The 21119-nt window shown below is 43.6% G+C and overlaps 1 protein-coding gene and 1 long non-coding RNA gene across 2 annotated transcripts in view; both read right to left on the bottom strand.

The window, feature by feature from the left end:
* Nucleotides 1-481: 481 nt before the first annotated feature.
* LOC142564373 (uncharacterized) lies at nt 482-4134 on the bottom strand. Its single transcript, XR_012824570.1, has 3 exons — nt 4073-4134; nt 3092-3174; nt 482-538 (listed from the first exon to the last, which is right to left on the bottom strand). It is a non-coding gene; the product is annotated as an uncharacterized LOC142564373 (long non-coding RNA).
* Nucleotides 4135-4594: 460 nt separating this feature from the next.
* The window catches only part of LOC142563322 (anoctamin-6-like), a 30895-nt gene continuing 14370 nt past the window's right edge, over nt 4595-21119 (bottom strand). The window contains exons 7-13 of the mRNA XM_075673881.1: nt 18795-18901; nt 17319-17374; nt 14801-14857; nt 13621-13685; nt 8209-8343; nt 5668-5777; nt 4595-4662 (exon numbers count right to left, since the gene is read on the bottom strand). Of these exons, the coding sequence (XP_075529996.1) occupies nt 4595-4662; nt 5668-5777; nt 8209-8343; nt 13621-13685; nt 14801-14857; nt 17319-17374; nt 18795-18901 (598 nt within the window). The remainder of the gene's footprint in view (nt 4663-5667; nt 5778-8208; nt 8344-13620; nt 13686-14800; nt 14858-17318; nt 17375-18794; nt 18902-21119) is intronic.

Consider the following 21119-nt stretch of genomic DNA (forward strand, 5'->3'; position numbering starts at 1 on the left):
AAGCCACAATTGCACAGCCGACAAAATTCACGCCAGTATAAGTTGTAAAATTTCGCTTTTGCATCGCACCTAATGTGACAGATGCGCCACTGCAAATCTACTTCCAAGTTCCGTAGCTTATCTATAGTTCTAGAGGCGTCACAACCTTGAGATCTTTAGGAGAAGTTGGGAGTACTAAACTGCTGAAAACACCAATCCGGTGCACTTAAGACCAGTCATTTGAAAACAGTAGTGAATAAGCTGCGTAATTCTTTGCAGTAGTCAATAAGCTGCGCTTATTCTGGTTGGACGAAGTGAGGTCTGCCAGTATCGCGCAAACAAGAATTTGGGTAAATATTAATATAAGGCGTGGAATGAGCCTCCATGTATAAACATTCAGGGACATTTCGCTCTTCCTAATACACCTTTTGCCCAAAGGTAGTAACACAGCGGTTGTTGTCCTATCATGCCTCTCTTCCTTTGACAAGGTTCTTACCATAGTCACCGGATTCAGCTTGTATAACGTCGCTTTGGCCTCGTACTCCGGGTACACGACGTCCTGCGAAAGGAAAGTTATGGTAAAGGAGAGTTCCAAGTACTTCCACGTCGATGCTGTGGCCAACGACACCACAAAAAAGCTAAAGAGAATACAGGACAATGGGACAAATGTTCAAATCCTATGGACACCGGGGCACACCGGCGCGGATGGTGGAAACGCAGCCGTTCACGCGGTTGCCGCGCAAGCGGGTGGGCTTGATTACACGTACAGTCAACCGCAAAAGTTTACGGGACGCAGGATCTGCCAAGAAGCTGAATTCTCGCAAAGCGTGGTCACAAAGCCTCGAATTAAATGTTGCAGCATGTAGTAGCCTTCGCCACCTACACAGTGATTCATTTATTACGATGTGTCGTGCCTTTACAGTGCGGGAATTCTCATTTGAAGAGGAAACCACATCCCGTAAACTTTTGCTGTTGACTGTACACCTCCCCACACTCCATTTCCACGCCAAATCCCGCGGACCAAAATCCGTACCGAGTAATATTGGCCGAAGGCTCTCCTAGCAGAGCACTGATGCATTACATTCGCACTAAAACAAAAGCAGACAGTAAACGGAGACTATTAGAAGCTACACCAGTACATGTGTTCGATGACAAGGGCGGGCTTACTCGCACGGAAGAGGTTTTTTTGAATAAGGTTATGGCCAGCGCTGCATACACACCACACATACTTGAGAAATGGCACCAACCCAGACAAGCTACGATTGCGAACACTTATACCCGATGCACACATTGCCAGGAGTCATGCAGAGCAGACTTGCAACAGCTCATTTGGGGCTGTGCAGATGTTTTCCAAGGGAGATACAACATTTACTACACGGATACATTAGAACACTAGGAATTGGAATACAGACTAACTCTGAAACACACAAAGCCATCGCGACATATGGCAGACTAAGTGGCCTGCTAAGAGTAGTGTAGAAGGGGTCGATCTGCCCATGCGAGAGCGGCGGAACTGAAAATGCACCTGACTCTGCATAAAGCGGAAGATCCAAGACTGAGATGAAGATGTGCATCAGCCAACAGTTCGGTAACCCACATTCCTTTCACTCCTAATCCCCAACAGCGGCCTAGAGCCGTCCCCCTTTTAAAAATAAAGGCTTCATTCATTCATTCATTCATTCATTCATTCTGAAATGGGGTTTATTGTAGCTCGTTCGAGGGATCGCAGGTAGCTCTAGCTCACGAGTCCTAGCGCTTCGCATCAACAACCCGCGCTCGTGTCTCGCGCCGCAGCGGTGGCAGTCCGCACAGTGCCACATGCATATTACCCACTACAACTACAGTGCCACATGCATATTACCCACTACAATTCATTCATTCTACGTCAGTACTTTGAAAGGCCAAAGTATTTTGCGTGATTACTTCTACGCGAATTGGGGAGCAAATGCGGTAGCTCCACCCAAGGTTAAGAGGAAATGTGGACATTTCGGCAGGCCATGCACTGCGTCCATCTAACTCAGTAGTGTTCGAATGAAACAACGTAGCGGACGCCACAGTAAGGGAAAGACAGACTGGTGCAGCATAACCTCAGATAAAGTGATCAGACGAGGAAATTAGCATGCACACACGCGCACATGTATGCACATACAAAAGCTCGTGTGCCCGCAAGCTGACGCAAAACGAGGCTCAATGGACATAGCATAAAGAGGTGTTTGTCTTACGAGTGGGCCTAAACTGTGATGAATATAACGATGTTGCTTACGAACGAGCACCTATTTAGGTTAATGTGCCTCAACAATTAAGGCTGTAAATACGCGCGCTGCGTAATAAACTCGTTAGTGATGTGTGCCCCCTTCACGGCGTTCTTTATAGCCCTTTCTATTTTTCAGTACTGTTCCATTCTTCAGTATGCTGTTGATCTAAAACTTGCTTTCACCGGATTTCTTTTGTCTTCAGAATTACAAGAAAGGATACAATTGCAAAATAGATTAAATATTTCAAACTGTTTAGTGAGTTTTGGGAAGTTCACAGCATGTGGATACCATACGAAAACTCACTACTGCAGCATTAGATATGTGCACATCAACTAATTCTTCCCTAACAGGCTTGAAAAGCACGAATCTGACCACTTGAAAAATAAGTATGTTGCAAAGCATTGTAAAAAAGAATGGGAAGTAAAATCAAAGAAGCTGCATCGAGCAGATACGCCTAACCATCTACATTCCCACTGGTTTTACTCCAAACAGAAGTGTTTCAAGACGTATGCAGCACATCTGAAATACATTTAAATTCATCAATGCATTGGCTGTTGATGCACCATCTTGGCATACGCAGTTGTGAGCACAGCGCCTGAAAAGGTTCAGGCAAGAATGTCTATGCGATAAGTAAATAGGCGTCACAACATCTACGAACAGTCTATGTATGAACCTACAATGCGATGATTGATGTGATGCGGAGGGTGTAAGTTAAGGTGCGTAGGGTGGATATTTTTGTGACAAGAGGTAGAAAAGTTTTCAAATCACTTTGGTCATACTTTCCTTTTATAATGTTAAAGTTGACTTGGCTGCGCCTATATGAGAAAAATGATCTGCACTGGCACTGCAGTTCCCACCGTGAGCCTGTCGATGTCATTCAGGCTCCACTGCAATGCCAAGACGCTTTGACGACGCTTCCAGAGCTCCATGAAAATAGTTGCTGCGAACATTACAAATAAGATGATAAAGGTTAATATTTTTGTTTTCCTCGAACGCTTTCTACAGAATGCGCACCATGCTGGCAGACTCTGTAAACTGTTTCTATTTTTGGCGGTATTGTGTGCAAGCACTGTCTCGCTTCAATGATGGCGATGGAAAAGATGGTTTAGCGAACAATAACGAGTGCGCTAACATTCAAGAAGATACTTATGCATATGACGCAGTTTGTCTAAATGTATTTGTTGTCGACTTGCCTGCTGCATATTTGGCTTTTTGGAATCCGCAGTTATTACCGCATATGCGATAGTAGTGCATATGTGCTAGAGTCGGCATGTGCTCCACTATCTAAGCACCTATAGTGAACAGAACCCATGCAAGTACTGAAAGCTGTTGGGCGCCCTGGTTATTAATTATGTAAAATAACAGTATACAGTACTTACTGCAACAAGTATTCGACGCCGCACAAAACTAGCGACTATAGTCAGCAACGTCGCGAAGCATTAAGATTATTTGCATAATGACTTTCAGTCACCAGATTCTTCAGGCCTGCTTTATATTCATAAGTGCAAGTCATGCGATGACTTAGGCGCCGATTGGATCGAAAAAAAAAAAACTTTTCATTTCTGTTGCTTTAACAAGGCATCCATCTGTAACTGTTTAGTGACATAGCACTGTCGCGGTCGCTAATAAGAATAAATATTAATGATTATAACAGTGACAGTACTCAGCTTTGAGTAGTTAGCAAAAAAATCCAGCTTCTTTTCACACGTCCAAATGATATGAACTGTGACAGGCCCGTTTTCAAACCCTCGGACTGTAATATTTCATCCTATCTTTACACAGACAAGCAACAACCGTGCTATTGGGAGCACAAAGAAAGCCCAAATAGTCGTACTTACCCCACAAGGCCATAAATATTGCAAAGCCTACTGTGGCTCCATTGTCGACAATATACATGATCTGCAATAGAAATATTACTTTGTCTGGACAGTTTACCTTGAAGATTTCTGCGTTCGATACTTTTTTATAGATGCTTGTGAATGCGTTTGCAAGTTTGCTCAAGGAATCGTCACTGCAACACACACTCGCCACGCTGCGTGGGAAGCACAGAAGCTCGCCATATTATAAGCGCCAAGGTTCCGTGACAATTTGATATTTCAGTGGACGAATTCAATGTATTACTCTTCTTCAGCTTCGTCAGAAAATCAATGTATCGCATGAAATTAGTAACTTGAACTGATTAACAGTGGGTAAACAAGCCAACCTTTTCACAAGGAATTTGTCTCCGTCAGGGCCTTGACGATGCCACGTCTCTATATCAAAGTTTTTTGTTACCGGGTTTAAACTTTCTTAGTAGTAATTGGTTACTAAATCAAAATAAATAAAGGGAAGGAACTTATTGCTGACTGCACTGCAACTGCCTAGTGCTGCCTGCGGACATCTGAACGGCGGTCAACAGTGGAGAGATCGAAGAAGAGGAATAAAAGAACTGCGTGAGAGGATAACAAAGATGATAGAGTAAAAGAAGGGAACTATTCCTTTATATGCAATACGACGACTAGGTAAAAGTTGATCCGTAGTTCGCCTGAAGAGCTACTTCCTCAAAGGATCTTATCACCCGGCCTCGCACATAGGTACTGTAAAGTTTTCTTCGAAGATTTTAAATCAATGTTAGAATTTTTTTTGTTAGCACTACAGCACAAAACAAGGGCAGTTGCTTAGCTCGGCTATGCCAGGTTATACGTAGAGAAAGTTAAGGCATAGCATGGTTAGCCTTGGTTAATCTTGATTGCAAGTCCAGGTTAGTCTGGTTGTCTAGCTATGTTGCGGCGTTTAGCCAGTCGTTCAGCGCGCTGTTCGTCTGTTTCCTGGGCGATTCGTTTCCTCTTCATCTCGTTCCGATGCCGATTCCAGGCCTCCTCCTGCTTATCAGAATTGTCGCCGTCCACACTGACGCCTCAGCTGTGGTTGCGGCGCATGGGACTATCCTTTTCAATCCTCCGACATGTTATCAGGCATGCGACGCAGTTGGCGAAGCGAGTGGAGGCGAGCGCAACGACGAGGAACGCGGTGTGACGTCATACCAAACGGCCACGGCGGAAAGGCGCGGCGCTGCGCAGCGGCGGAACACCTTGTGGCTCGGTGCTACTAGTGGCGCATGCGCAGTAGTGACTAGGGAGCGAGAGAGAGAGAGAGAGAGAGAGAGAGAGAGAGAGAGAGAGAGAGAGAATATGCGCGGCGAGGCGCGCGTTGTGACGTCATGTACCTCCTCTGAGCACCGCCACGGCGAAATCTCAAGTTCGTGACCAGTAAAGCTTTCGCTTTAAAAGTGAGAACACGCACACAGACATAGCGTAGCATGAGGACATTCGTACTGAGTTAAGGCACACCTTCATGATGTCACGCCTCTACACACTCGCCACTTAGAATGAGTGTAATAAACTATTATTCGGCCACTGGATTTATACTTTTTTCTTTTCTGACAGAGTGATACTTGCCCTGCTATTTGTGCATTTGTTGTACAGGTACTCGTAAGGGCAGGTTTTGTTACAGGCTGGGCACATGATGAAGTCACCGGCGATGCTGCGGTCGCAGACCTCAGTACTGCAAAGTATTTAGAAGAGGCACGGGCTCGGATTGTAAGCAAGCTTTCAGAAAAAGGAGGATATACTATAGAAGGCTAGTTGGTGTTTGCTTGCGTTTACGCTATACGTTTATCTCATCCGGAATACATAATCTATAGTTTCATAAGGCTTAACTACGTGGTGTTCATCAGAGACACGAACGACTGCTCTTGGCCCTTACGAAAACTGGAGATTATTTGCTTCAAATACAGTTGGTTATTCAATGTTCATGTTTAAACAATTATGTGGTGTACGTTTGGTCGCAAGAAAACTATAATAGATGCTGCTTCTACCACTTTTTTGTAGTCTTTAGCACAACAGGCTTGCTCTGAAAATTTATCTCAGGCCCAACACCGATGCCGCCTTTTGAAATGCATTTAAAACGCCGAATTGGTTTCTGAGATACCCTGGGCCAATGTTAATGAAATTTGTTACATTTAAGAGAAAAGGTTAAAATCTAGTCACTGCCAGAAACGCAAATTTTATTTAGGACCTGAATATTTTTACAAAAATTGCCAAAAATTGGTAAATGGTAAGAATAGGAACATGACGTTTTAAAGAAACTGCACTTCCCCAAACTGTTCCCGTTAGAACATGCAAACTCGACAACTTTGATGCAATAGTTTTTATCTTACGTATATTTTTACAATGTTTGCAAGGGTTCTGCTAAAGACCTAGCCACATATTAATGGTTTACTTACGAGGCATGCATAATATATCCATATTGTCCGCTATAAATTGACTAAACTTTCAATTTACAGAATTGCGATATAATTTACATCGCTGAGGTACATTTACAGGTACAGGTACACTTGATAGTTAACTTGAGTACCGGTAAACTTGATAGTTCTGTTTTCTGAAAACTTGCAATTTTAGACGATGTTTCTATTAGAAATCGACGGCCTAAATAAAGAATACACTTCCAACAGTCGCCACCTTTTAACTTATTTTTTCAAATGAAGCAAAAGTGATGAAATTTGGTGCAATGGTTGCCGACTAAAAAGAATAATACTTTCCCATGTATTAGATAGGTTATCCTTAGCTGAAACTTCTTCTTCAGAGAATTCGGAAATTTTGCCCACAGAAGTGATCAAGAACTATATTTATGAATATCTCTTACTTTGTAACTGTTCGTAAGAGGATATTCCAGCCAATTATGATGCTGGACAAATTATAGCGAAGCGGGTCAGCCAATAAATAGCAAATTGTACGCAAGCGCAAAATTATTCGTGAATTCATCCCCAGCGGTCCATAAATTGTTTTTTAGCATTATTTACCAACTACCCTACCCTATACGTACCGAAACTACACTATGGTCTAGGCTTAAAGAGAACGTGCCCTCCGCTATCGGTTACAGCTGAGATAAAATGTGATGCTCCACAGGAATACATTTTTAATGCGTTAGCATTCTTAAAGTACTTCACGCACTGTACGGGAGTCTTGTGCCTGTCTATGCTTGTACGTACGCATGTATCTACCTACGTTTCTCTTTATCTAACCGGTTTTCCCGCCTGCCTTGGTCCCTCAATAGTCAGTGGTCGAATAGTTAGCGCATGGGTGTGCCGTGCTTCCATTTACAGTAGACGTATCGTACTAGAGCACGTTGCGTTTTCGCTCAGACAGCCAGATTTTTCCAAATAAACCCGATCAGTAGCCATAAAGTGTTGTTGAGACCTGGCCATTGCGGCAGTGGATATTGTTTGCCGCCATTTGTAGACGTAGAGCCTGCATCTGTCCTCCCACCAGATTAAATATGACAACGTTTCATTGCGACATACCTTATACGATAGCTGCGCCCTCTGCCACGACCATTCGAACTAAACGAAAGACGCCCTTCGTTCGCCCCGCCATTGCCGCCTATGGCACACATTTATGGATAATTTCGAAAATGTACACTGATAGCACCTGGCGAACAAAGACGTCTTTCTATGCAGTGTATAATAATACATGACCTCACATGTCCTGAAGAGCCTTCAGTTTTCGAAGAAGCTGCTTTGTTAGTTGTTCCTAATGCTACCTTTGTGTTTTTAATAATACCTACACTTATTGCTCGCATTTTCTTTCTTGAAAACATTGATAACGAGCTTGCCGCTCGTGGCATAAATTTGCCCGGTGCTGAGCGCCAAGGTAGACACGCAAGAGAGATAACGATTATCGTTTAAGGACACGACGAACACCAAAGGGTTCAGAATTTTGTTAGAGTGTTCATTGCATGAATTTGCCCCTTCTACTACTACTACTACTACTACTACTACTACTACTACTACTACTACTACTACTACTACTACTACTACTTCGACTACTACTACTACTACTACTAGTAGTAGTACTAGTACTACTAGTACACACAAAACTCCACTGCAAACCATGCAAGCTGTCACGTTCAATTTCCTCCTTCCACCCATGCTTACGCCGGCGTATTCGTGGTCATTCCGAGGACGCCGACCAATGTGGTCAGTAGTCCTACTGCCGCTGGGAGGAATAGCATGGTCGTGTAGAAGCCTAGCCAGGCAAAATAAAGGCCGGTCTTCTCGCCGAAATACCGTCTGCGAGACAAGATCCCGACAGCAATGAGCGAGATGGGCATCTCTTCGTATAAACGAGCAAGGACCTCAGAGTGTAAGGCATTCGCAGTTTATCGTTAAGAATCGTATCATCGATCAGCCTAGTTATTGAATGTAATATAATATTATCGAAAGCTACACCGTTTTACTGGCGAAAAGCGCTAAATATACAGAGTCGTTCCGGGTACGACTTTTGAGAATTCTGTTGCAACAGAACTGCATACTGGCCTGGTTGGTCCTTGCTAAATGACATGTATTTTGCATCAATTTTACACCCACAAAAGGAAGATACATAAAGACAACACGGGCAGCACTTCCAACTGGCTTAATTTGGGCTTTGACCCATGAACATATACATACACACATGCTCTAGTTTCCGATTTGTAGAAATGCAATTTGTACCTTTCTTTTTTATATAGGAAGCTTCCATTAGCTCACTTGGTGTTTGAAATCTACTTCTGACAAGAATCCTAATCTCAGAAAAACGTGGTTTGCACATGCAGGCCTTGCAGTGTGCAGGCAAATGTGCCACGCCATCTTTCATTAGATTTAGTTCGTGTTCTCTGGCTCGTTCATTTATGCAGCGTTCAGTCTGTTTTATATAGGACTTGCCGCACTCAAGGGGAATTTCATACACCACGCCCATAGCGCATCTCCTGTAGGACGTGCCATGTTTCTTGCCACAGCGTTGCGAACCAGTCTCCTCGCGAGTGGTTCTCGAACAGAGTCGACGCAGTTTGACGGGGGCAGAAAAGGCGATGGGTACACCATACCGGCCTGCCACCTTCTTGAGGTTATGGGAGACCTTATGAACATAAGGAATCACTGCAGGTCTTGCGGTGCTGGCTCTTTATTCTTCCCTTGTTGCGCTGGTACCTTTAACCTTCCGTAAAAGACTTTCGGTGACCGAGGTCACCAACGACTCAGGGAACCGTGCTGCTTTAAGTCGCTTAATCTGATTATTGAACGAGGCCTGCATCGTGTGAGTACACAACTATCTGAGGGCAGACTCCAGGCAGAGCATATCAATTCCACGCTTGACAATTCTGGAATGGCATGAATTATACGGTGAGTACTGGTAAGACACAGCTGTTATACCCTTTTCTCTTGAGGGATAATGGCAACCTGCTGTCCATGATCTGAGAATGACTGCCAAACGCACCCCAGCCCATTCTTATTCTTCTGATTATTTCAGTCTCATGATCCGGATCCACGGTCACTATCTGCCCTAAGTAGATGTATTCCCTTACCACTTCCAGTGCCTCGCCACCTATCGTAAACTGCTGTTCTCTTCCGAGACTGGTAAACAGTAGTTTTCTGCAGATTAATTTTTAGACACACCCTCCTGCTTTGCCTCTCCAGGCCAGTGAGCTTGCATTGCAAATGGTCCCCTGAGTTACTAAGCAAGGCAATATCATTAGCGAATCGCAAGTTACTTAGGTGTTTTCCATTAACTCAATTCCAATTCTTCCCAATCCAGGTTTCTGAATACCTCCTCTAAACACGCCGTGAGTAGCATTGGAGAGATCGTAGCTCCCTGAATGACGGATCTCTTTATTGGGATTTTGTGGCTTTCTTTATGTAGGACTACTGTGGCTGTGGAGCCCCTATACATATCTTTCATTATTTTACATACGGCTCGTCTACACCGTGATTCCGTAATGCCTCCATGACTGCTGAGGTTTCGACTGAATCAAACGCTTTCTCGTAATCAATGACAGCTATATATAAGGGTTGGTTATATTCCGCACATTTCTCTATCACCTGATTGAGTGTGAATATGGTCTATTGTTGAGTAGCCTTTACGGAATCCTTCCTGGTCCTTTGGTTGACAGAAGTCTAAGGTGTTCCTGATTATATTTGCGATTATCTTAGTAAATACTTTGTAGGCAACGGACAGAAAGCTGATCGGTCTATAATTTTTCAAGTCTTTGGCGTCCCCTTTCTTATGAATTAGGATTATGTTGGGCGTTCTTCCAGGATTCCGGTATGCTCGAGGTCATGAGGCATTGAGTATACAAGGTGGCCAGTTTTTCTAGAACAATCTGCCCATCATCCTTCAACAAATCTGCTGTTACTTGATCCTCCTCAGCTGCCTTCCCCCTTTGCATAGCTACCAAGGCTTTCTTTACTTCTTCCGGCGGTACTTGTGGGATGTCGAATTTCTCTAGACTATTCTCTCTTCCGTTATTGTCGTGGGTGCCACTGGTATTGTATAAATTTGTACAGAACTCCTCAGCCACTTGTACTATCTCATTCATATTAGTAATGATATTGCCGGCTTGGTCTCTTTACACATACATCTGATTCTTGCTCCCCATTCGTAGTTTCTTCTTCACTCTTTTTAGGCGTCCTCCTTTCCTGAGAACATGTTCAATTCCATCCATATTATACTTCCTTATTTCAGCTGTCTTAAGCTTGTTGAATAACTTCGAAAGTTCTGCCAGTTTTATTCTAGCTGTGGGGTTAGAGGCTTTCATGCATTGGCGTTTCTTAAGATCTTTCGTCTCCTGCGATAGCTTACTGTTATTCTAAGGAATTTAGTACGAGTTCTATTGCACACTCCCATAACTCCCAGTGATGCCAATAAGGTTGTCGTTCATGGCTTCAACACTAAGATCCTCTTCCTGAGTTAAAGCCGAATATCTGTTCTGTAGCTTGATCCAGAATTCCTCTATTTTCCCTCTTACCGCTATCTCGTTGATTGGCTTCTTATGTACCAGTTTCTTCCGTTCCCTCCTCACGTCTATGCTAATTCGACATCTTACCATCGTATGGTCACTGCAGCGCAGCTTGCCCAGCACGTCTACATCTTGTATGATGCCAGGGCTAGCGCAGAGTAAGGTCTATTTCATTTCTAGTCTTGCCATTTGGGTTCCTTCACGTCCACTTTCGGCTATCCCGCTTACGGAAGAAGGTATTCATTATTTACATATTATTCTTTTCTGGAAACTATACTAATAACTCTCCCCTGCTATTTCTAGAGAATATGCCATATTCCCCCACTGTTTTGTCTCCAGCCTGCTTCTTGCCTACCTTGGCATTGAAGTCGCCCATCAGTACAGTGTATTTTGTTTTGACCTTACCCATCGCCGATTCCACGTCTTCATAGAAGCTTTCGACTTCCTGGACATCATCACAGGATGTAGGGGCGTACACCTGTACGACCTTCAATTTGTACGTCTCGTTAAGTTTCACAACACCTGCCACCCTCTCGTTAATGCTATAGGATTCCTGTATGTTGCCAGCTATGTCCTTATTAATAAAAATTCTGACTCCCACTTCTCGTCTCTCCGCTAAGCCCCGGTATAGCACAGTACGTGCCCGCTTTTTCGCACTGTATATGCGTCTTTTGTCCTCCTAACCTCACTGAGCCCTATTATATCTCATTTGCTGCCCGCCGCTAATTTCTCCAATAGCACTTCTAGACTCGCCTCACCGGATGACGTTCCAGCGTTAAACGTTGCCAGATTCAGATTCCAATGGCCGCCTGTCCGGAACCAGGTATTCTTAACATCCTCTGCTGTGTCACAGGCCTGATCGCCACCGTGATCAGTTGTTTCACAGTTGCTGGGGACTGCGGGCCGGGGTTTGATTGTTGTATTCATATACAACAAGTACTGCCAAGTATTGCCAACAAGTACTGCCAAGTACTGCTATAGGCCAAGTACTGCACCAGGGTGGCCAATCCTGCTCTGGTGAGGGAGTGCATTAACGGTTCTGGTCATTAACGGTCATTGGGATCAGGCCGCACTCCAGGCCTGTTGATGCAAATGAATTAATGCGCGATTTTTTTTAATCCGGTGGAAAACTGCGCGGCACCGGGATTCGAACCAGGATACTCTTGCATGCGAGGAGGATGTTCTACCTCTACGCCACCGCTCCACCGCAACATATATAAAGGTGATTGCAAATACCGCAGCATATAAACATGACAAGGTCTAAAGCATGAGTTAAACATATCAAGATGTAATGAAGCCGAAATCCGAACAACAAAAAGACACTACTTGAGACTAACACACGTGCTGTGAAGATACTGAAAGTGGCATTCTAACAGAGACAATGATGCGTGGCTAACACAAGTCTCTCCTAACCTTTTGATGTGAAATCCCTCGATTATTTCCCGTGTGGTTTGGCATTTGTGTCTTGAAAGAATTTTTGTGTCTTCCAACAAAGGTTTGCAACCGCAATTGAAACAATGCGACGCTAGATGTGAAGCATTAGCGTTGTTAAGTGATTGTTTGTGTTTTTTCAGTCTAATATTAATACACCTACCGCTCTGTCCAATGTAAGTTTTCTAGCACTTAAGTGGAATCTGATAAACTACCTATGTTACAAGGCCCAAAAGGGGACACATGTCTAACGCCGCAGTCATTTTTTTTGGCACCCTGTTCGATTTTCCTATTTATCATAGGGCATATGATAGACAGTTTGCGGGGGCCCGAGAAAACTGTATTGACGTCATATCTATTGGCCACGTTCCGTAAACGATGTCGACTTTGTTCATAGTTGGTTTTTGATGTTTATGTGGCTTTGTTGTTCAGAAACACGGTTGAGGGAGCTGCAATACAGACACGGAAGCGCGCACTGATGTCATTTCTATATATTTCGTGGACATTCCGAGCTCAGAAAAAAAAAAACAGTCGCGAAAATTCTGACCACATGGAATCAACTTCATTTGTGTGCTTATAAGCGGGCTTTACAACTTCTCAAATGTAATTTATGCCCTAATATGAATACCTAAAATTTTGTATAATCAAACGAACTAATCGCGCTTCAATGAGCAACTCAAGACGGATACGAAAGATACGGCGTTGATCTCACTTGTTCAAGGTGTACCACTCTATTTCTAATGTTTGGTTCTAACTACGTAATAAGCACACAGAATAGGCAACACAGCATGGAGGAGCTTCATTGTGAAACCAAGGAATTCTCGGCTGTTCATTTAAGCATGCCTCCCAATGGAGTCTCATCACAGCGTTCCCGAAAAAAAAAAGGCTTATTATGTTGTCGTGACAGGGCACGAGGCTATACTTGCGCAGTGTTTCCCCATTTATGATGTAATTTCGTGAGTGGAGTGGTGACAGTGTAATAGCGGTGCAGCGAATGTAGAGTGTCACAACACGAAGACCGCACATCCGTAGTCAATGCATATTCACTCTAATGTCTTTAAAAGCTGGAGGTGAGCGTATTCCAGATCATCGGATGACCAATGCTGAAGCGTCACGCAGAGCCCAAAATCACCAGAAAATGCCAAACCTGATGAGTCCCAGCGGCTGTTGTTTGTACCATGCCGCCGGATGGGCCCATTCACTGTAAAGCAGCTGTATTGCGAAGGCAGAAAAGATAAGTTCACTTTATTCCACAGAAGCACATCTACAAACGAATATCTTTTTTCGGGATGAAAGCACCAACTTGAGAGGAAAATGTACTACCTGATGGTTTACGATAATAACTTAGTGTGCAACAATAAAATTACACACCGGAGCGACAAGACATTGTCACTTTGTGGAGTGAAGGGGGAAAGTCAAACGCGGCCTCAATAGTGAGCTGAGAATTTACCGGTTTATTAGGCGCGCTTGTGCCCAGAAATACATGCAACGCTCAAATCACAACGACAGCCGTGGGCACAGTCGTCGATCCTTACCTGCCGTGGTTGCTTATTGTCTATGGTGTTCAGCGGCTAAGCACGAGGTCGCGGAATCGAAACCCGGCCACGGTGGCTGCATTTCGATGGGGCCGAATTGCCAAAACACCCGTGTGCTTATATTTAGGTGCACGTTAAAGAACCCCAGGTTGTCCAAATTATTCCGGAGTCCCCGCTACGGCGTGCCTCATAATCAGATGGTGGTTTTGCACGTAAAACCTCATCTTTTTTTTATTGATCGTCGAATCTCATGGGAAAAGGGCGTCCGTCATTTATACATTAATCGCTGTACATTCCAGAGTGACCCTGGTGATTCCGTACACCAGAGAATGTCTAACACTCTTCGCGATGTCCATGCAGTCTGATAAGGATCCTTGCTGTAGATTTGGCAACGACGTTCAAATAAATTTATGACACTGTAGGCTCGCTTTTCTTCGGCTGACAAGTAGATAACGGCGCTAATTCGATAAAAACGAACACCGAAAAGAAGTAAAAATAACGCGTGATAATACAGTACATCATTATAGCGAAGAGACAGAGGAGCCAAATACGCAAAATAGCCGCGAAAGTTTGTGACGACTGAGACTGACGTCATCTATATGTCATGTCTTCGAAGAACCAGGAATTCAGCAATAAAAGATCTGACTTTTAATTTGGGCTGAATTCCCTGTCAGAGTATACTGCTGCATACACCCTCAAAAAAGAAAGCTCCTAAATAGCAATTCCTAGAGCCAAGCTTGATTCTGTGCTTCGTTGAATTGTCTATTACTGTAGCAAGTTGGGCGAACTTACCCTCCTCTCGGTGGGAACTTCTTTGAGAGGATCGAAGGTTCCTGTCCCGATGGGACCCTGTGCAATTAATTCATCGTTAGACTTTGCGGCAAATTAGCAGGGCTATCAAAGTAGGGGGCACACTAAAATGACTAAACATGTAGTATAACTGCAATTATACGCGTAAGCAAACAGAGAAGTTCAACGTATAAATAAAAAAGGGCGTTCTAAAGCATTCCAAAATTCTTGCAACGGTAATGAGCGGATGTTTCCAGGTGTTCGACTCCATATTTATGTATGGTCCCGGGAAAAACAGTCTACGTAGAATAAGTCAATCAGAAGATGAACGAAAAGTATGCTTAGTTGCTGACTATCAGAGGCGTGGCCAGAGAGTGCACACCGGGGAAGTCAATCCAATTAAATCCTATTTCTAAAACACGCCTGCCGTGGTAGCTTAGTAACTGTTTAGATCCTATTATGGAACAGCGGCAAGTATGGACAAATTCAGATATTTTTTTTATTGTTCGAGACAGTCTGTAATGCCTTTCTTCTTTTCACTCTTGAAGCGCTATACTCAATCGGCTTTAAGGAAAGAGGGCCGACCTGTTTAAACGCTGCCTCAGTATAGAACTAAAAAGAAAACTAAATTTCTTGAAATGACTGAGCATGAAAGTAAATAAAAGGTAAGGTGAAGCATGTTCACGGCCTAACAAGCAGTAGCACCGTCTTGTGAATTCCTTGTTTTTCAAGCCTCAATAACTGCTGCTGTCATGAAGGGATGCCGGCGTGAGTTGGATTAACCGAAGCCGCATACTAAGCGACATTTTATTCCATAGCAACGCATGGTTTCTCGCCGGTATATTACAGTGCGTTCGTACAAAGCAAAAAGCCTAGTTAACTGCCACGTGTAATTAACGAGAGTCAACGGTATGTGTAATTTTTTAATGCTGTAAACAAAAGTGGTTACCGAAACTACACAGCACTAAATCAGAACTGTCATGGATAGAGAGTGATAAATAAGAAGCTCCACACTTTACTGTATAACGTAGTTTATAAAGTGCACTGGGGACTCTAGCACATCACCCCCTCGCCTTCCCAAAATTTATGTACGCCAGGAAATCTGGCATGCAAAGACGTGACACACACCTGCTGCCACTCCCCTTCTGCAATCAAGTGCACTCCCCCCACCGCCCTCTCCAGAAAGAAATTCCTGGCTACACCAAAGGTGCCTATATCTGGTGTACGATAATTTGGGTATTTTTCAAGTAAGTTGTTGCGGAAGGCGCGTTATTGAGTTGAAAAGAGAGTGTGAAGTTTCACTAACTCGACGCTGCGTCGTTCAGAAGGAGCAGCGCAATCAAAAGATACTCATTGAGAAGATGGTGAAAAAGCAGTGGTGGTAGTAATGCAACGAAGTACTTTCGGAACACTGTTAATGTTGCATGTCCGGAAGAATAAAAGTCATTTCAAGATGCAGGAGCGTTTGCTGGGATCACTGATTTCGGGGGCCGTGTTCTCGACCGCCAACTTCCATTCTCGCGTAACGTAATGTCCTGTAACACGACTCACTGCTGGAATGGCGGCAACGCAACTCCGCGGGAACTAGTCGCCGCGAATATCACCAGCTTAGAGTCACAATTCCCACACTCCAGTTCTTATACGAAAGAAGAAGGCAGAGGTTTACAAGAGAAAATGCAGCCTCACGTTTCACTGACTTCACATGCCTCACCTACCCAACATTGGCAGTACTAAAACAATATGAGGGAGCACGGTCAAAGCTGGATATTAAATATGACGTGGCATGTAGACTAGTGATATAATATACATAGTGATAATATATATATATATATATATATATATATATATATATATATATATATATATAGTGATATAGTGATATATAGTGATATATAACAGGGAGAGATAATAAACAAACTACTTGCGTGTTTTACGACTGTTAGAGATATTTCGTTTATTCTCTGTATATCTTACCCCTTATGTAACACCCTCCCCCTTTTAGGTCCTAAAAGTTGATACAATAAAAATGAAAAATGAAAATGAAAAGAAAAACCAAATTACGCAGCGTAGCTTTCTTGCCGCGCATAATATTATCACAACACTTTCGCATTTCACAGTCCTGCCCGCAACAATAAATGTTAATGTCACAGAAGGAACGAAAGCGTAACAGAAGTGTAACTTAATTCCACAGAGTTACTCATGCAGGGCTAGACGAACATTCCACTTGGAAGAGTAGTGGTTTAGGCTAGTTGGTGTTCCATAACGCAAAGTGGTGCAGCGCGAAGCAGGAGAGAGGAACACAGAAGCACTCCTCCTCGTCCTTCATGTGTCCCTCCGTCCTGCTTCGCGCTGAACCACCTAGCATTATTAAAACACTAAATTATGTGCAATAATATCGAGATACACTACATTTCGTACGCGTATTTATAAAGAAAAGGTGAGAGTAATACAAAGAACAAATAATAGCCCGCAAATGTACAGAGCCTATGCATGTTCAGGTTCTAAGATGTCCTTCTCTTACGTCATGCAAAGGGTAGGCTTGCAAGTAGACGTCGTCGTTGAGTAGCTTGTGTATGCCTGTGGCCATAAAACAAAAAGACAAAACATTCGGCTTAAACACTGGTTAATTTCTGGAATTAAAAGTCCAGTACGAAACTGGTTACGAGAAAGAAAAAATACACTCGCCTAAAACATTGTCTACTGAAGCTGTGAGGTACCATCCCTCTCCTAACACTGTTGTCGCTGGTAGACAAATAACAAAATTAAAAAGTCTTTCCTTTACGATTACTGACAAAAGGCTTGGTGTCGGTGTCCGTTACGATTTATATAAGCGCGCACTTTCACGACTTCACATTTTCATGAAGCACATAGCAGGTGCTTCATTGTCGTCTTCGTTTAAAGCTTGCATTTCTTTAAACCTTCAAACGTTAGAGCGTTTGTAAAGCTGCAGTGATTAGCGTCTTGTCCAAAGGACTCACCGCAAACAAAACTCACCACAACTGCAAAGTTAGAACACCGTGCGCTACGTAATCTGACCAAAATAGCGGCGATACCGTACAGCAGTCGATTGTTTCGAGTTTCTCACTTCTAAGCATGTCTCCCACCTTTCGTGTGTCGTTTTTGCTTATGTTTGTCCGAACAGCAACGTCGTTCTTCAAAAGTCCTCGCAAATTTCAGCCGCTAACCACTTATAGCGTTTTGCTTTTAAGTATGTGTCCATGTTTTTCGTGTATATTTATATCCAAGGAGAACAGCAATAAGAAAAACTCTGCGTGAAACCTCCTGACCGGTGCCTCCAACCTATGATAGCAATTGATCCTCCGTAAACAAGAACCTCCAAGCCTGAAGTGACACCTGACTTCCATCCCACTTTTCGCAATGCATTTGGAATTGTTCGGCCTTCTCAAGTTTCTTTTTTGTTTAAGTAAGTTTTCCGACAAAACACACTAGTGAAAATTTCGGCGCTAGTGTCTAGGAAGGTGGAAGCATTGCCGCTCAGTGAGAATGGGCACGATGGTCAACGCGTGGATTCGCCTAAATTTTGTCTTTCTGGCTTCAAAGTAATCTACCAGTTGAAAGATTTTCAACAAAATTTAACGAAATTTCAACATTATGTTGTGTTATAGATGCACCAATGTGCATCTGGATTGGCACGTGCAATGGCTAATGACATGGGCAATGGTTTGGCAATGAATTATGCATTCGAGCAGAGTCCTATTCTTTCCTGCGTTTATAAGAATATGATCGCTTTGCACTTTAAGACAATGTAGTCAGATACATCATAGCAAATACAGTCACAAGGACATCCAAACACTGACCATCCTTGCTACAATAGTTTAACGATAGCACCTCCAGAGTAAGTTTAATAGGATACTCCATGGTTTATTTTTTCCGCTTTGATTATGTATGCTTGCCGAAACAGCGCGCAGGGTCTTCTCAATCCTCCTGCAATCAACCGGAAGCTTGCATGCGCGGCTTTACGGAAACTTGTTATAACCTCTTTGACTTTCTTTGTCTTCGTATGCAGTCCTCATGAGCACCTCCCACGCTATCCGGCTTCGAATGGCTTGCGAGAAGAAGGTCTCCTTGTATTGCATCAAGTACCTGCGTAGACGTGGGGCGAAGAGTGATCGGTTCTGCCACTAATATATCGGAGCTATACTAAACCGTTTAAAGGGACACTGAATATATGCATTAAATCCATTTATACTGGTAAAGCACAGTTACTTAACTTTGCCGCAATATGTTGTTCATTAAAAAAATGAATATCACTTTTATTTTGAAATTTAGCGCCGGAACGACAGTGCTGTCAGGTAGGTGCAATTTCATGACTTTCAAACGAATCGTCTTCTTTCTTTTTTGCTAATTGAGCCGTTGTTGCTCAGTAAAAACTCTTGAAAGTTGCCGACTGCAGCCTTCGCCTGTTTTAGCATGTAATGTAATAAATTTTTTCCAATAACAGAATTAACTTGGAGAAGGTAGACACCGTCAAAGTACATGATGTCACAGCCTACTGGCGCAGTAACATTACAACGGCGTCGCCACCCGTCTATCATTTTCATTCTTTTTTTTCTGGCTTACCAAGTTTCTTACAAAGGTAACCAACTCGGTATTGCAGAGCGGTAATATACAAATGTAGCCCAAATAATTTTCTATTTGGTGTGAATTTCTGTGCTGGAGATAAGCCGAAAGGAAACTGTACTCGGGGACGTAGTAGATAAATGCTTCCCCGTATTCAAAAGTGCACCTCGACTCGACTGTAACCCCGTGAACTATGCGGAGTGCAGCACCGGGTTTCTATGTCACTCCGAAAAGGGGATACCCAAGAATAATAATAAATTTGTTTAGGCAGATAAACTATTCATGTCAAAACTTTGACTCGGCCAAGAAAGGTTGGTTATTGCTAAAGCGAATGAATGCCAAGTTTTCTGTTTTGAATTTCAGGCCGAAAAGTAACCGTAAGTGTCACATCACGGATTTTAGTGCGCTTGGTCGGTTTTAGGCCGTTGTGGCGCTTTACATGATTTCGTAGGTTGCAAGGTTGAGTTATTTAGCTGTCTTGCTACATCGTCCTTCTTACCAACAAACCAGTTATTACACCTGAACAGACGGTGTCAGTTTGAATTATGTCATGGCGCGTTACTGCGGAAACATCTGGGGCGGGGGGGGGGGCATCGGCACCCGTCTTTCGTCGTTGCGCTTTTTATGGCTCTCCTACCCACTATCGCGGTAAAATGGTAATTTTTCTGCTACAGAAGCGGAATTTACCAACGCAGCTGAGCTCAGTAAGGCTTTCTATCTTCCTAGCACGAGGTCGCGGGAGTGAATCCCGGCCACGGCGGCCGCATTTCGATGTGGGCGAATTGCGAAAACACCCCTGTACTTAGATTTATGTGCACGTTAAAGAAACCCAGGTGGTCGAAATTTCCGGAGTCCTCCACTACGGAAATCACTACTCCACTCATAATCAGAAAGTGGTTTTGGCACGTAAAGCCCCATAATTTCAATTTCTATCTTCCTTTCAATGTTTCTGCGGTGCGAGGCTTCTTGAAGAATGTCGATTCACACTGCCTTTCAAGTAGCCTCTGAAATAACCGATAACAAATAAATATACATAAGAAGTCTCAGATTGAAAGGTTCATAGAATATCCATCACTAAATTGTCCCGGAGACGGCGTTGTTTCATGATGTCCACCCCTTCCATCTTTTTTGGGCAGGTTATGCGGGGGCGTTGCGGTCGAGCGCTTGCGGTTGCAGTGTCACGGCCAATAAAGCAGTTCTCGCATGATATTTTTTTTTACTTTTTATTTGTCTTGCGTTAAACGAAGCTCATAATCTCGAAAGTCTCGAACAAATAGTCACTAGCACCTCAGGGCAGCCCAAATAATTTAGTGTATAACAGCTTTTCTACGGCCAGATTCAGTTTGATATCTCAGGAAGCGCCCTTTTCATGACGTCAGGATGCAGAAGGTTATCACGTGGGAGCAGCACATCGGTCCTTTCCTACGCTGCCATTTGTCACGAGGTCCGGCGCATAACCGATGGCCGAGCGACCCGGAGAGAGTGCCGAAACGTCCCCATGTCCAGATCCCACGTGACGTTTTGCGTCGTGAGATCACGACACGGTCACTTTCAGGGAAAGCAAACTAAACCTGGCCGTAGCAAAGCCACTATATAAAGTTATTGAGAACGCTCCTCTGAGCGCTCCACTATCTTTTTCCAGAGTTCTTAGAGGCGAGGCCTCCATTTAGCGCAAAAGTGCAGTCCAGAATTTCATGTCACCACTCCCATAGCAGACGAGCTCAGGGCTGGGTTGCTATGC

Source organism: Dermacentor variabilis, chromosome 11 (assembly GCF_050947875.1).
Source record: "Dermacentor variabilis isolate Ectoservices chromosome 11, ASM5094787v1, whole genome shotgun sequence".
NCBI classification, from domain to species: domain Eukaryota; kingdom Metazoa; phylum Arthropoda; class Arachnida; order Ixodida; family Ixodidae; genus Dermacentor; species Dermacentor variabilis.